The 14,257-nt window shown below is 41.6% G+C and overlaps 1 protein-coding gene across 1 annotated transcript in view; it reads right to left on the bottom strand.

Moving 5' to 3' along the window:
- Positions 1-9,677: 9,677 nt before the first annotated feature.
- Positions 9,678-14,257, bottom strand: part of SEMA3A (semaphorin 3A) — a 305,059-nt gene continuing 300,479 nt past the window's right edge. The window contains exon 19 of the mRNA XM_039519100.1: positions 9,678-11,982. Coding sequence (XP_039375034.1) covers positions 11,527-11,982 — 456 coding nt within the window. The 3' untranslated portion in view covers positions 9,678-11,526. The remainder of the gene's footprint in view (positions 11,983-14,257) is intronic.

The raw sequence follows: 14,257 nt of genomic DNA, 5'->3' as shown, positions 1-14,257 counted from the left end.
GCAAATCGCAGAAAAATATACAAAGGAGGGGAAAATAAATTCCATCAATGGGGAGCTTTTTGAACATCTGGAACCAGGGAAAAATTGGCCTGATTCTATTCTCACTTATGCTTCTCCAAACTCCAGTGAAGAAAATGAAAATCTTTTCATTGGGTTCAATAATCCTTGCCTTGGACCCTAAATGGATAACTACACCATTGCAATCAGTTACTGAGGTCCCAAAACAGAGGAAGAGCATTAAGTTTTGATAGTTCAGAGGGATGGGGATTAAGAGACATTTCCCTGGCTGTTGCCTTGAAAATGTACTATTTAGCTATGGCTTGGTTTGTTTATAGCTATTGTTCTATCTGATTTTTTTTATGCTGTCACTATAGATCCATTTGAATTTTGAAAAGGTTTTGAAATCGAAAGGGTTTTGACTAGCCTTTGAATGGATTTTTAGATTCGTCACACACACTCTGTTTCTCTTTGTTACATAATATCAAAGCAAATTATTCTGTCAGAAAGTCCCTGTATTAAAATAACATCATTTTCTTAACAAATGAATCTGACTACAGCCAGCCTTCAGGGAATAACCTTGTAATGGCTTTCATTTGTGAAAACACATCAGACAACAGAATGGGAGATCATGCTCAGACAACCAGGGGATAAAGACCTTATGCAAATGCTGGCAAAATGCCACTAGAAATAACTTACAGCAAAAGACAATATATTTTAAAGGAGACTTTTACAATATCCAATTGACATATCACCTTGTCTTTCTTTCCTTGTACCACATTCAGATTTCCAGAGATGCCCAGTGAATAACTGTCACAGGGCAGTAATGCAAGAGCAACTGTGTTTTTCCAGTTGTCTTTAATTTTTAGCCACAGTGGTACATCAAGTTGTAGGTTGACACTAAATGATAGGACACTGGGTACATGATGATGTACAGGACCGGCTCAAGACCCCAGCGCACCAAGCGCGTGCTTGGGGCGACGTGCCGCGGGAGGGCGGCAGGCGGCTCCAGTGGACCTCCCGCAGGCATGCCTGCGGAGGGCCCGCTGGTCCCGCGGCTTGAGTGGAGCATCCGGGAGGAACATGCCTGCGGGAGGTCCACCGGAGCCGCGGGACCGGTGACCAGCAGAGCGCCCCCCACGGCGTGCCGCCCTGCTTGGGGTGGCGAAATTCCTAGAGCCGCCCCTGATGATGTAGAGTGCAATTCTGCCTTTCACTGATGTAACACCTCAAGAATCTAGTGTAAAACTTTCAAACCCTCCTAAAGTAATTTAAGCATAGTCAAAAGTGACTTAAGGACAGTGGGAGTCAGGTGATTAAATATCTTAAAATCTGGGCCTTAGGCACTTGGAATCCTAAGATGCATTGACTTTCAATAAGACTTAGGCTCCTAACTGTCTAAAAGGCAGATTTTAGATACCTAAAAATGCAGCTACACCTAACTCCTATTGGGTTCAATGGGAGTTAGCACCTAGGTGCTATTGAGATCCTAATATCTGTTTCTTTAGGCATACATTTAAAATTTGTTTCTAAATCACTTTGAAAAATGGGATTTAGACCACTAAATCACATAGGTGCTTTTGAAAAAATTACCCTTAGTCAAAAGCCACTTTTCCCCTAACACTTTTCTCTCTTAGGAGGCTTATACAGTTTTATATGCAGATAAAACTCCCTTTACTTGCAGAGACTAGTTACTAGCTTTGTTTATCACAAGCCAAACTTCAAGCTAATTTGTGTCTTTGACTGGGCTAAACTGTACAGATTGAATTTAGAATGAAGGTAGGATACACTTAAAGGGCAAACGTCTCCGACCTGGTTTCCGCAGCTGGTCTCTGCTCCGATAATGTGGTTTCCCTGCTGTACATGTATAGAACTGTCATTGATATCAATGAAAGTTCAATTCATGTATACAGAGCACTGTCTCAGAGTGCAGATCCAGCACTGATCTGCCAGAAGAAATTTGTTCCTTGTAGCTGGCTAGTTATTGTAGTAAGATGAGGCCCTGAAACATAAACCCTTATCAGAGGCCCAGTATGAGGCCTGAGGCCTGAACTAAAGTAATGGTTAAGACTTTGCTAACATAAAGCAAAGTTAAGCTGTGAGCCAGAGACAGGCCCTGCTCACAGGAGCTGGCAAGGAAAGGGCTGACGCTGCAAGAAGATACATACCTAAAAGGTATGGGACACTAGATATCAGAACACTCCAATACTTGCACATTCCACACAGATAACAAGGAACAAGCTGACCTATCCCAATGACAGGGCTAAAAGGATAATATGATGGATAGAGTTGTTTTGTTCGAACCAACATGTACAAGGTGAGAGCTGGCACCTTACTGCGTAGAGGGGTTGTACCTTGCTATGTAGAAGGGTTGCACCTCAATATGTCAGGAGTGATATGTAACTTGTTTGTATCGCTGTATAAGAATGCACCTCTGAGTGGGTGTCTTTGTCCAGCCTAGGGGGCAGTGGAAAGTCCCGCCACTGACTGAGCTGAGTCCATTGTCAGGGAGCACATATGTACTGGCTAGCAGCACCTTAGCAGCACCTTGGACTTTGTTTGCCCAGGAGCTGGAGACTGTGTTTCTCTTCGACAATAAACCCAGCCAACGTGCCTTCGTACCTTACTAGAGTCTGTGGTCATTGGGGGTTCTCTCGGGGTCTGCTGTGTCAGCTATCTGTGCAGAGCTGGGGCAGCACACAGAGGGAACACATGCACGCAGCCGATTGATATCAACATTGAACAGAGCAGAGTACCACACCGGTAGCGTCTGACAACAGTTATCAAAAGAGGGGTCTTGATAATCATTTGCCAGCAATTCCCTACTTTATCTGCAAAATATGTCTGACTGTTACCTGAATGATAGTAACACACGCAAACCATGAAGGAGGGGAAGGCTCAGTCCTTGGCATAGTATTTACCGTACATAGTATGAATGTTTTCAGTGTTGCCATCAGCAAGTCCTAATCGCTGAGTCTTTATTAGGCACCAAAGAGTTTGGGCTACCTGTCAAATTGCACACTTGGTATTTGAAAAATGTGTGTTGGGAGAGGTGTTCTATCCTGTTTGTTTACCTCAGCTGCAGAAGATGTTTGCAAATGATCGCATCACAAGCCTTTATTTTGCCCTAGCGCACTAAGCATAGACTTCTTTATCAGCCGTCCCTTCTCACAAAGAAGGGCTCCATGTGTTGTGGCTCCATCTGGCAGGGAGAACAGGGATTATTTTTTATCATTTTGATCACATGTATAGTAGGCAGCAATATTCACTTAAAAGGTTCTCATCAGTCAGAATGCTGTGCCCAGTTCTGGTGTCCATGCTATAAAAAAGGATGCTGAAAAACTAGAGAAGTTTCAGAGAAGAGCTACAGGAATGATTTGGGGTATGAAAAACCTGATTTATGAGATACACAAGGCTCTCAACCTGTTTAGATTATACAAAAGAAAGTTAAAAGGTGGCTTGATTGCAGTCTGCAAATACCTACACAGGAAAAATAGTAGAAGAGAGCTGTATAATAGACAAAGGCATAACAAGGGGAGTATAAGTAAGTACAGCCAGTTATGGAAAGAAGCAAGTCTTGTATTTCTTTGTATCCTGGCAATCCAGAGGTTTAAGAAACTGGGGACTTTCCATTGATAGCCACCAGAGGGCACTGTAGGCTAACAGTTGAAAAACACACACCAATGGCAGTAAAATGGGTAGACAGTATAATAGGTCTTTCCTTTCTCTCTCTATTCCATACCCGATTCACTTGTCTGGCTCCTTGTTAAACAATCTGAAGTAATGGGCCTTCCATAATTGAGTGCATCTCCCTGTCAGGAAGTTCTGCACTGGTGACTAGGACACTTGAAACACCATTGAGCTATTTCAATTCTAGGCCAAATTACTTTTCCTCTGGATGAACTCTTGGGTTTAATCACTGTCAATCATGCTTTATAAACTGTTTCAATATACACACAATAGCCAACGTTTAAAAACAATAATTGACTAAAATTACACTCCCAATTCCATATTTAGGCACCTAAACAAGTGGCTCATTTTTCAAATACTTACAAAAGCCATGTTAACTCATTCCCAAAAAATCATGTTCATCTATGTGTCTAATATTGTTTTTCCTTACTAGGGTTTCAACCAGTTTGCCTGACACTGAGAGCCCCAGGAATGTACATAGCTGGTCCACGGTCAGCAACGAGTTCCGGAGACAACGAACAGTGGTCTGAGTAAACTATCAGGGCCTGTAATGTGGGTTGTCTGCACTACCAGTTGGAGCCTGGAGTAGAGTTGGTGTCGTGGTTTGGAGTGACACCAAGGATCACAGCTGGAATGAGAGTCCGAAGCCACACCAAAGGTTAAACCAGAGTCCGAGTTACATGAAGCGTCAAGCTGGAGTCAATAACTGGAGTTAGCACAAGGAAGCAGAACCAGGAACGAGGTGAGGTGACCGAACAAGGAGGAGAAACCAGGCAATGAGCAGCAGCTTAGTCTCAGGGGTCTGGTCAGCAGCAGGCCTAGTGTTGCTCCGACAAGGGTATGGCAGGAACAGGAAACTTTATGCTAAGAGGTGGCCAATCCGCAGTCTGTGGCTAGTCTGCTGATCCCACTGAGTCAGTGGGTATAGCCCTGGTTTGTGGGGTGTCAGCTGCAACTTCCTCGTCCGGCCTTGCAGCACACTGGCACAGACCCACAGCTCCTGACACTATGTAGGGCTCCCACAGTTCTTAATTTGAGGTCTCTACAGATTGGAAACTGGTTGGATGGTGTACTGACTTGCAGGGCCTTCCGACTGCTGTCACTGAGCATGATGCTTAAATGAGAGATTCATTACCAAGTCTTGTGGTGGATTCTCCATCCCTGACAATTTTAAACTCAAGAATGGGTGATTTTCTAAAAGAGCTGCTCTAGGAATTATTTTGGGGCAGTTCTATGGCCTGCATTAGACAGGAGGTCAGACTAGATGATCCCAGTGATTCCTATCTGGCCTTGGGATCTATGAATTTGGGAGAAATAACCTTTTCAGGTTCTGCTCTGCAGCAAGCTAGGATAAATTAGTTGGGCTCTTACAGTGCATGTAGGCACTTGATGGGGAGTTCAGTGAATATAAACAGGAAGGAAACAGCAAAGTGTGTTTCTGTCTTCATAAAGGAAAAATGGCCAAAGAGATCAAACACATGTTCTTCAGAGAGAGGTGCCCTGGAATTACATCACACTTTGACAATAAATCCCCAGGATAATCTTGGAAACAGGACATTTCATATCCATGGAAACAGTTAAATCTTTTAAAGAATATTAATAATAAGCATTAGATCCAAACCCTTCCCCCTTCTTGATGGGAATGGAAGGCATCCCTAAGTACTGCATGGGATGAGGCCAGGAGGCTATGTACAGAGGCTGGATTTCTCCATGTGTTACGGAACACAACTCCATGGTGGTACTGCAAGAATTTTTATCTCTCTAGGCTGATCTGATCAGAAGATCTCAGGGAGCTTTACAGTTTACCTCCCGCTGAGTCCACCTTTTAAGCCCATCTATCAGAGCTGACCCCAAATGAATAACACATGCACAAATGTAAAACAACCAACACCACTTTATTTGCTAAGGGGAGAGGAAGGAAGGGAAAGAGGAATGGATTAATGATTCTGGAGATTCGGAATAACACACAGGCACACACATGCACTTATAATTCAAGATTTTTTTCTACCTTTACAGACGCCACTGGGGAAGAGGCTGCAGGATCTGGATTACTGAAGCCAGCGATGGACACTGACGATGGATGACAGATGTAACACACGGGTAAGTAACCCTAACTTAACTCCCACCGTATTCCGCTTTGCGTCGTCTATGGGTGCACAGTTGATCTAACTAATCAGACCAGGTCTGTGTATGCAAGTTTGCTTTACCAAAACAACAAACAAACAACCCCAACTTAATTAGTAAGTAACTATTGCAGGCCAGTAGTCCATGCCAGGATTGTACCGCACTGCGAGAGAGAGCTAGACACCTGAACCTCTGACAGCTCAAAAGCTCAAGAGCCAGTGCCCCTGGCCCCTCCCCTCATTGGTCTTTATAGGGAGCTGTTGCTGGGCAAGGTCAGATTCCTGATCTTTCCATTTTCCCGCCTTTTCTGAGGAACAAGAACGTGGCCCAAAATGGAGGTCGCCTTGTCCTTTTACCAAAACAAAATGGCCTTTTGATTTACAGAACTTATTTTAACTTTTATACATAATAATTTGGCAAACATGTAAACTGAAATTAACAGTACCCAGGGGTGTGGTGCACAGTTGCTCTGCGTGAGGAAGGCAGGCAGGAGACAGGGCAGATACATTGATCCTCCACCCCACAGTGGAATGGCACAAGCACTGAAGAGGCCACTGCAGCCCTTAGATTGGAGAAGTGGCTGCAAAGTGGCTACACTGTAGCTCTGCTGCCGTCTCCTCTCCTGTTGTGTCTGTAGAGATTCACAGCCCGTAGCTGCATTATTTGATGTGGGAAGGCAGGTAGGAGGTGGGCATTGGGGCTTATATGGGGTTTCAGCTTCAAAAGGCTCTACGGACATTAATACATCTTCAGCATCCCTGTGAAGTGGGTAACTGATTCTCTGCCTACTTCACAGATGGGAAAACAGAAGTGGTGTGCTTTAGACAGAAAGGTGTGGACTCAGGAGGTCTGGGTTCAGTTCCTGATTCTGCTACAGACATCTGTTTGATCTTGGGCAAGTTTCTTACCCTCTCCGTAACTGAGTTGCCTATCTGTAAAATGGGGCAAATGACACTTCCCTTCCCTCATCTTTTGTCTTGTCTACTTAGGGCTTGTTTACACTTAAAATGCTACAGCCCCACAGCTGCACCTGCACTGCTGTTGTGCTTCAGATTAGACACTATCTACGCTAATGGAAGGGGCTTGTGCTGTCAGCATAGGTAATCTACATCCCCAAGAGGCGGTAGCAAGGTCGACTGTCTGCATGGGGACTTAGGTCGGCTTAACTACATCACTCTGGGGTGTGGATTTTTTGCACCTCTGACCAATGTAGTTAAACTGACCGAATTGTCTAGTGTAGACCAGACTTCAGACTGTAAGATCTTCAGAATAGTTCAAGTCTCTTACTATGTTTGTGCAGTGTTTAATACAATGGGAACATGATCCTGGTTAGTACCTGTAAGCCCTACTGCAAAACTTCTCTAAGCCAGCAGAGGGAGACAGAGTGAGGCTGAGAGTTCTTGGCTCTTGGTTCATCATTACTAGACCTCTATGCAGAATCAATATACATCTTAAAAACAAACAATGGTTCTAGCCTGGAAAACAGAGTTAATATAATATGATAGCATTCTGCTGCCAATAATTTACTCCATACCTCCGTGAAGTTTACTAGGAACATATCATGTAAACAGTAAAGACAGCCAATGTCAACTCTTTTGAAGAAATGTTTATTTAACAACTGAATACATGCTAAAAGAAATAATTTACAGCAGCAGTTTCATTACATTTTTCTCTCCAGTTTTCTAGTTCCCGTCTGAATTGCAGTGATAAATACGGAAGTAGAATTATTTACTACCCAGTGAGGAATGTGCTTACGAAGTGGCACATAACTTTGGCACCGAAATAGCAAATAAACCACCCTATAAACTGTGTGACAAAACCCTGCATTTTAGTCTTGTGTTGAACACATTGAAATGGAGTACCTCTAGATAGCAGTACTTTATACTGTACCTCCTTACCCTAGTAAAAAATATTTACATCTCTCTTGGCTAATGTGTAGGAAGCAAAAACTGAACTATTAAACACATACCATTGATATTCACTAAATAATACATAAAAAAGGATCCATAAATGCGCATTCACATGCATTTAAATTTTTTTTTACATAGTGACTTCGTTTGGGCCATCAAAGGTTAACTCTGTTCTGCAAATATGCAGTTTCTTATCTTGATACTGTAGTTTAACCTAACCATACAGTCATTATGAGCTATTGAACTCCCATCTGCAGCGGTCCATGCAAATGCCAAGGGTAGTTTAGTAAGATGATATTCAAAACAAAAAAAAATCTTGCAAATGTCTATCTTTAAACATATTTCAATAGTGTTTCCTGGTTATAAACAAAATCCTTTATTTCTCTCCACCTTAAATATAACCTTCTACTTGGTTCACCTAAAGCTTTGAACTGGAGGTTTAGAGATGTTTTTGTTGGTGATTTGAAGTGATGGTTTCCTTTTATTTGCAACATTGTGACATATTAAGAAAAAATATAAACAGGATGTGTGAGCTATACCGAAATTGTAGGTCATCCTTCTAAGCACAAATTTGTCACAGCCTATGGTCTTTGAAATCAGTTCATTTCAAATGGTATCAGATGCTGTTGTAACTCAGACAAATTCCTGTTTGTGGGCACTCTGGTTAACATCAACCTGAAAATCAACTGTTTCATCTTTGGTTCTGATCCTTTCAGCCTTTCCTTATGCGAGTAGATGCACAGACTTCAGTGGACTGATTATGTCAAGAAGGAGTGTATGTGTAAGTTGAAATCTGCAGGGGCTGACCCTTTTATTTGTATAGTAAAACATTTATCATATGGCAAAACCGCATGGCTGCTGTAATTTCGCTCTTACAGAATGAATGATGTTTTACAGAGATTTTTTTTCCTGTGAAGGAATGCCAGTTTTCAAATGTAATCTCTAATGAATCTTCTTTTCAATAGGCTGCTATAAAAGGGAACACAGTTGAGGGGAAAATAATAAGTGACAGTAACCATTAAACATACAAAGAAGCAGATTGGATAATTTGGGGCCCATTGAAGTCAGAGTTTTTTCCTCTGATTTCAGTAGGCTTTGGAAGTCCTCTTTGCTAAAGGGGAAAACGTTTAAAATAATTTTAATGACTTGGTGACACAAAGTAGCCTTAATAGGCTGAACAATGATCTATAAGTACAACAAAATACTTCAGCTGATAGGCTGTGATGAATTTCAAACACTTAGCTGAGAAATTAATGCTCATGTAGGGTCCTGATACAAGAGAGCTTATAAGCACATGCTTAAACATGTGCTTAAGTTCATCATATTCAGCACAGCATTTGCACATGTTGCTTAATTTTAAGCATGCTTAAGTCCCATAGAAGTCAACTTAAGCATATACTTCAGTGCTATGCTTAAAAGAGAAGGACTTAAGTGCATGCTTTCAAGTTAAACACGTCAGTTCTTTGCTGAATCTGGGACTTAGAACCTGATCCTGCATATTTAATGGAGTTTTGCCACTAAGTTAAATGGTAGCAAATGTGGATGCTTTAGTACATTTAGATCCAATGAGCCCTCCATGTTCACAACATCTCTGAAACTGATTTAAGTTCCACACAGAAGGCTTTTAGGATTGGGCCCTTAATGAAAAACCTCATTGCTATACATGTTAGAAACTATACTTCACTAATTAGGAAGAAGAGTTGTGTTTTTTTGTTTTGTTTTTTATTGAGTGGTAAAGAGACTTGGATCACATTGTGAGAGAGGCTGTGCCACAGCAGGTTGTATTGCACTGTATGCGTGACTGCAGATAATATTGTGAATCATAAATGCAGCAAGTTGCAGTGAATAACAGTAAAAGAGGCTGGTTATTAACCTCAGAACAAGTGGAACCCTTTTATAAAGCTCTTATAGCAAACCAAGGATATCACATGGCCTCTAGTAATCTCCTCACCGACATGAATCAAAGTTATGGGGGGGAAGGGATAGCTCAGTGGTTCGAGGATTGGCCTGCTAAACCCAGGGTTGTGCAGTTTAATCCTTGAGGGGGCCATTTAGGGATCTGGGGCAAAAATCTGTCTGGGGATTGGTCCTGCTTTGAGCAGGGGTTTGGACTAGATGACCTCCTGTGGTCCCCTCCAACCATGATATTCTATGATTCTATATGCCACGAGGAGTTTACAGACCATAGTGAGGTGAGATATGAGAGAGATGACAGCTGATAATAGACTTCAACAAAACTGGAACATATCTATACTGGGGTGGACCAAAACCATTATTCATAGATCCTTAAAATGGAGATACTTATAGTACAATTACACTGTACCTGACTTTATCCTGCAGCCCCGTTGAATAGATACTGGTCCAAATTCTCCACTGCTGTAACCTCATATACTTCAATATGCCAATTTACAACAGCAGGGGACTCAACCCACAGGTGAAATGGACCCCTAGGGCCCCATGCAGAGAGGGCCTAGGAATCAATTTTGGACAATATCCTACCACTGAGTTGAGAGTAAAGGTCCTTCTGAACTGAACAGGAGTTTTGCTCATGGATTAATGGCTGTGTATGAGCTACAGTATTTAGATGATTTTCTCTTCATTGGTTCAATCTATTCGTATCAAGATATTATACACACTGAATTTTTTCATATACACCGGACCCTCGCTAGAACATGTGTCTATATAGCACAAATTTGCATATGACATGGTTGCAGCCATGGATCCCAAATTTAATTACTTTAATTGCAATTAATTTTAACATGGTCCCTGCTATAATGCTGTCCCCGCATTAATGCGTTACCGTGCATGGATCCCAAATCCCGCGTTCTAGTGTGGGTCCGGTGTACTATATTTTGGGGGAGAGAGAATCCAAAAACTTCCATGCTATACAGAGACTTTCATGTTAAATAGCATAGAAGGTACTTGTCATATAGAATGTCAAGGTAGAGGCAAGGGGGTTAGCTGCAGTGTTACTGCCCGTGAAAGAATTTCCAAACAAGAGAATAAAGCAGCTTGTCATTGGCTGTTGGTTTTTCTTCCCTTTAAACCAATAATTAGAAAGTACAATATTTCTAAGACAAAAAGCCTATTCTATTTTAGAAAAGAGCTAATGTTTACTGCATATTCGTCATGGTACATTTAAATTATAGTTTTAATAAAATACATCTTTAAATCAAAGATGAAAGAAGTCATCAGTAGTAGGCCAGTGTACTCCACTCTTTTTTTTCTTTTTTTCCCTCTGGATGCTGGCTGGTTCATGCTGTTCAGATTTCCACAGACCATCTCATTCAGTATTGTTTTTACCTTTCCAGTACATATAAGCAAGAGACCTGGTAGGCCATAAAATAAAAAAAAGCCTTGCATCCATCTAAATGTTGGGATGTTGATCAGCTTAGCTAGTCCATGCAGTTTTTTCAATTAAGTTCAGGAAAGGTAGCGCAGCTGATGAAAGGTGGGTTTTCTTTTACTTTCTTTTTAAATGGCAGCATGAAATATGACACTTTTCTATCTTGAGCAAAGGAGAAAGCAAAACCTTTCTGATGAATTCTTTGCAGAACTCGTTGAGCAATAAGCTAGGTCCAGGGTGAGTTTTCATCCTTGAAACTCTGTCTGGGGATTGGTGGGGGAAGGTCTGCTAGGAAAGTTAAAATTGATTTTATTTAAATCTGGTGGAAATTGTTCGAACTTCCCACCCTTGTAAACATCCACATAATGCCATGAAAAAGTTCATGTATATTGCATTTTTTTTCCAGTTATCTGTCTATACAAGTTTTTACTTGGATGAGGTTCCTAGAGGTAATGCAGCTCAGACACTCCGTGGTGCCCTCTCAAATTCGTGGGTCCTCCTGTTCCTACCTTTCTTATTTTCTTGTAGGTGCTTCCACTTATTAGTATTCACTTGGGCGTTGGCGGGTCTTTGCCGACGTTGTTTGCGGTCCCTTTTCCAAACCTGTTCGCAGAACTCATCCATTGTATTGAGGTTGGGGTGGTTGATTAACTGCATGAAGTCTCTATACCAGACTTTCTGACTAGGGGTCATGCTGTTGGAAATCTCTTTGACCTTGGCGCCATCACTATCGTCTTCTTTATGAAGCAGCTCTTCCAGGTGTTCAGTATCAATTACTTCCAGAGTCACTTTGAGCAGAGTTTGCATGAAGCCATGCTCCACGGCATGACAAAAGTAAATGCCGGAGTCTTTCCGCTGAAGGGTCCGTAGCAGAAGGCCTTGTTCTGTCCTGATGAAATGATCATCCACTTTTATCTATGATGGAGAAAAGGAAACATTTCAACAATTATCTCTTATAAATGTTCAGAACTATTCCCTAACCATCCCTAGTTCCCTGGCATATTACAGTAAAATTTGGCATAAAAAAGCATATTATGGGGAACAAGCACCTGGTCCCTCTTTAGCTGTGAAAGGTTCCACGAACACATGGAAACACTATAGATCTGCTGCTCAGGAAGCCAGGGAGGAAGAAAGTTTATTCCACAATCCTGTGTGCTGTGGAGCTCTGTGTGCAGTGGAACCTCTGTTAGTGGGGTTTGTGAGCAGGCTACGGGAGATGCAAACTGTGCAGAATCAACAGACCTACCATGGATAATACTAGCCACCATGGACCAGGGGCACCATGGTCTCTGCTTTATGCCATTCCTCCAGGTTGGGAAGGTGAAATCTGACCCTTTAGCCCCCACCCTGGTGCTCCCTAGTACAAAGCCCTCAGGCAGAGGGAAGTGTGCTGCTAGAAGAGAGGAAGGTATGAGAAAAGAACTAGATATGAAGCCTAAAATTACAAAGTACAATAAGCAGGCTTGCAAAAACTCACATTTGTGCAAGTGATTCAGATAGGTGTACAATTTGTGCATGTGTGTGTATATGCGCGCGCAGGCACATGTACATATGCCCACGCAGTTGTTAGAGAAAGTGCATCACACCCATTGTGTCATCCACTAAAATTGGATACTAAAGAATTAAATACTTAACCAGCTAAGCAAACAAAGCAAATCAAACAATATAAAGCTCCTAATGTGACCAGATAGTCAGCATGCAGTTTGAAAACATATAGTCCTTGGCTTCCTTGTTTGACTCAGGTTCTAAGTTGCCTATAATTTTCATTCTTCAAAAAAATGCAATGGAAGACATTATTTTTGTTCTCCAGCTTCAGTCAGAGCTGTCTAGTCAGCAGGGTAAAGGTTATTCCCTTAAAAATGATGTGATGGTATGATCTGACTGTCTAAGAGGATGTCTGTGTTTCTACTAAACCCCTTGAGCACCTGGGCGTACTATATACTGTATATGAAACAATGTAATGTAGGTAACTACAGAAGGAGAAAAAACTCACTTTAAAAATATCAGTGTTGTGTAGGAAGGGTTAGTCAACTCTTTGCCTCTGTGGACATTTCTTTAGGTGTGAAAAATGATATATTGAGCACCACAGTTTTTGTGAAAAAGCAAACTGCCAATGTAGTGGTCTCCATAAAGGCAACTGTTTTGAGATTCCTGGATCGTATGTATTATGGAGGTCTAAACTAATAGTAATGCATTATTTATTATTATTAATTATTACTATTCAGAAAGCTTCACAATTACTGTTATGTAGTTTGGATTCAGTGACCTGTTTTGTCTAATCATTTCTATTATGTATTAATTTAGGAGCGCCAAAGAGAAGCCTACCAAATGTTGAGAAGGTTGGAATAGGTACAGTTTGAACCCAGCCTCCCGGTGAAATGTTGGTGTAGTCAAGTGAGCACAGAGGAGACATGTTTGAGAGCATCTGGGAAAGCAATTGGAATTTTGGAAAAGTTAAGGAAGCAGCTAGGGGAAGATAACTTCAGGAGGTAGCTTTGGAATTAGATCCAAAGTGCAGTTGGAAGAGTTTCCAAAGTTCTATCTACTCTGGTAAAAAAAACCTTTAATAACTGTGACAATATAGAATAATATCTAGCACTGTTTCTTTATTTTTATGGACCCGATTTTCCCTCAAAACTCCCATTGCTTTCAATAACAGTTCAGCACACAAAATGATGGCAGGACTGGGTAACATTTAGCTATTTGGTTGTTCTGCCGATGGAACACGAGCAGGTCTGTGCCTGTACATCCACAATATGAATTTATTGCATAATGATTACTATCACTGTTGACAAACACTGATTTATTTTTTTTTGCATACTAATGGTACCGCATCTCAGATCTACTTAAACTCCACTGACCGTGTACAAGTCTGTGCTATGGTTCTTAATGAAAAAACATTATGCTTTCCTAGCTAACATTATGCTTTCCTAGTCCACTAACAGGCTTCTGGTCCCTCTTGCTGACTCTCCATCGTACCTACTTCTGAAGAGCCTCACAAGATTCAACAGGTCTGATAATGTTCCTTTTGGGTTGCCTGAATGCTGATCCAGTCAGATACTCTATAGGGACTCTGTATTTAGAGGAACACAATGAAGTCTTGGTGAAATTCACCCCTGTGGAGAGGGCAAGTACCAGACTGCTTCACCATCTTATTACCAGTGAAGCCTTATTGGATGGTATAAGTGGG

The sequence above is a fragment of the Mauremys reevesii genome, linkage group 1, assembly GCF_016161935.1.
Source record: "Mauremys reevesii isolate NIE-2019 linkage group 1, ASM1616193v1, whole genome shotgun sequence".
NCBI lineage: Eukaryota > Metazoa > Chordata > Testudines > Geoemydidae > Mauremys > Mauremys reevesii.
This window is presented reverse-complemented; position numbering and strand designations above follow the sequence as displayed.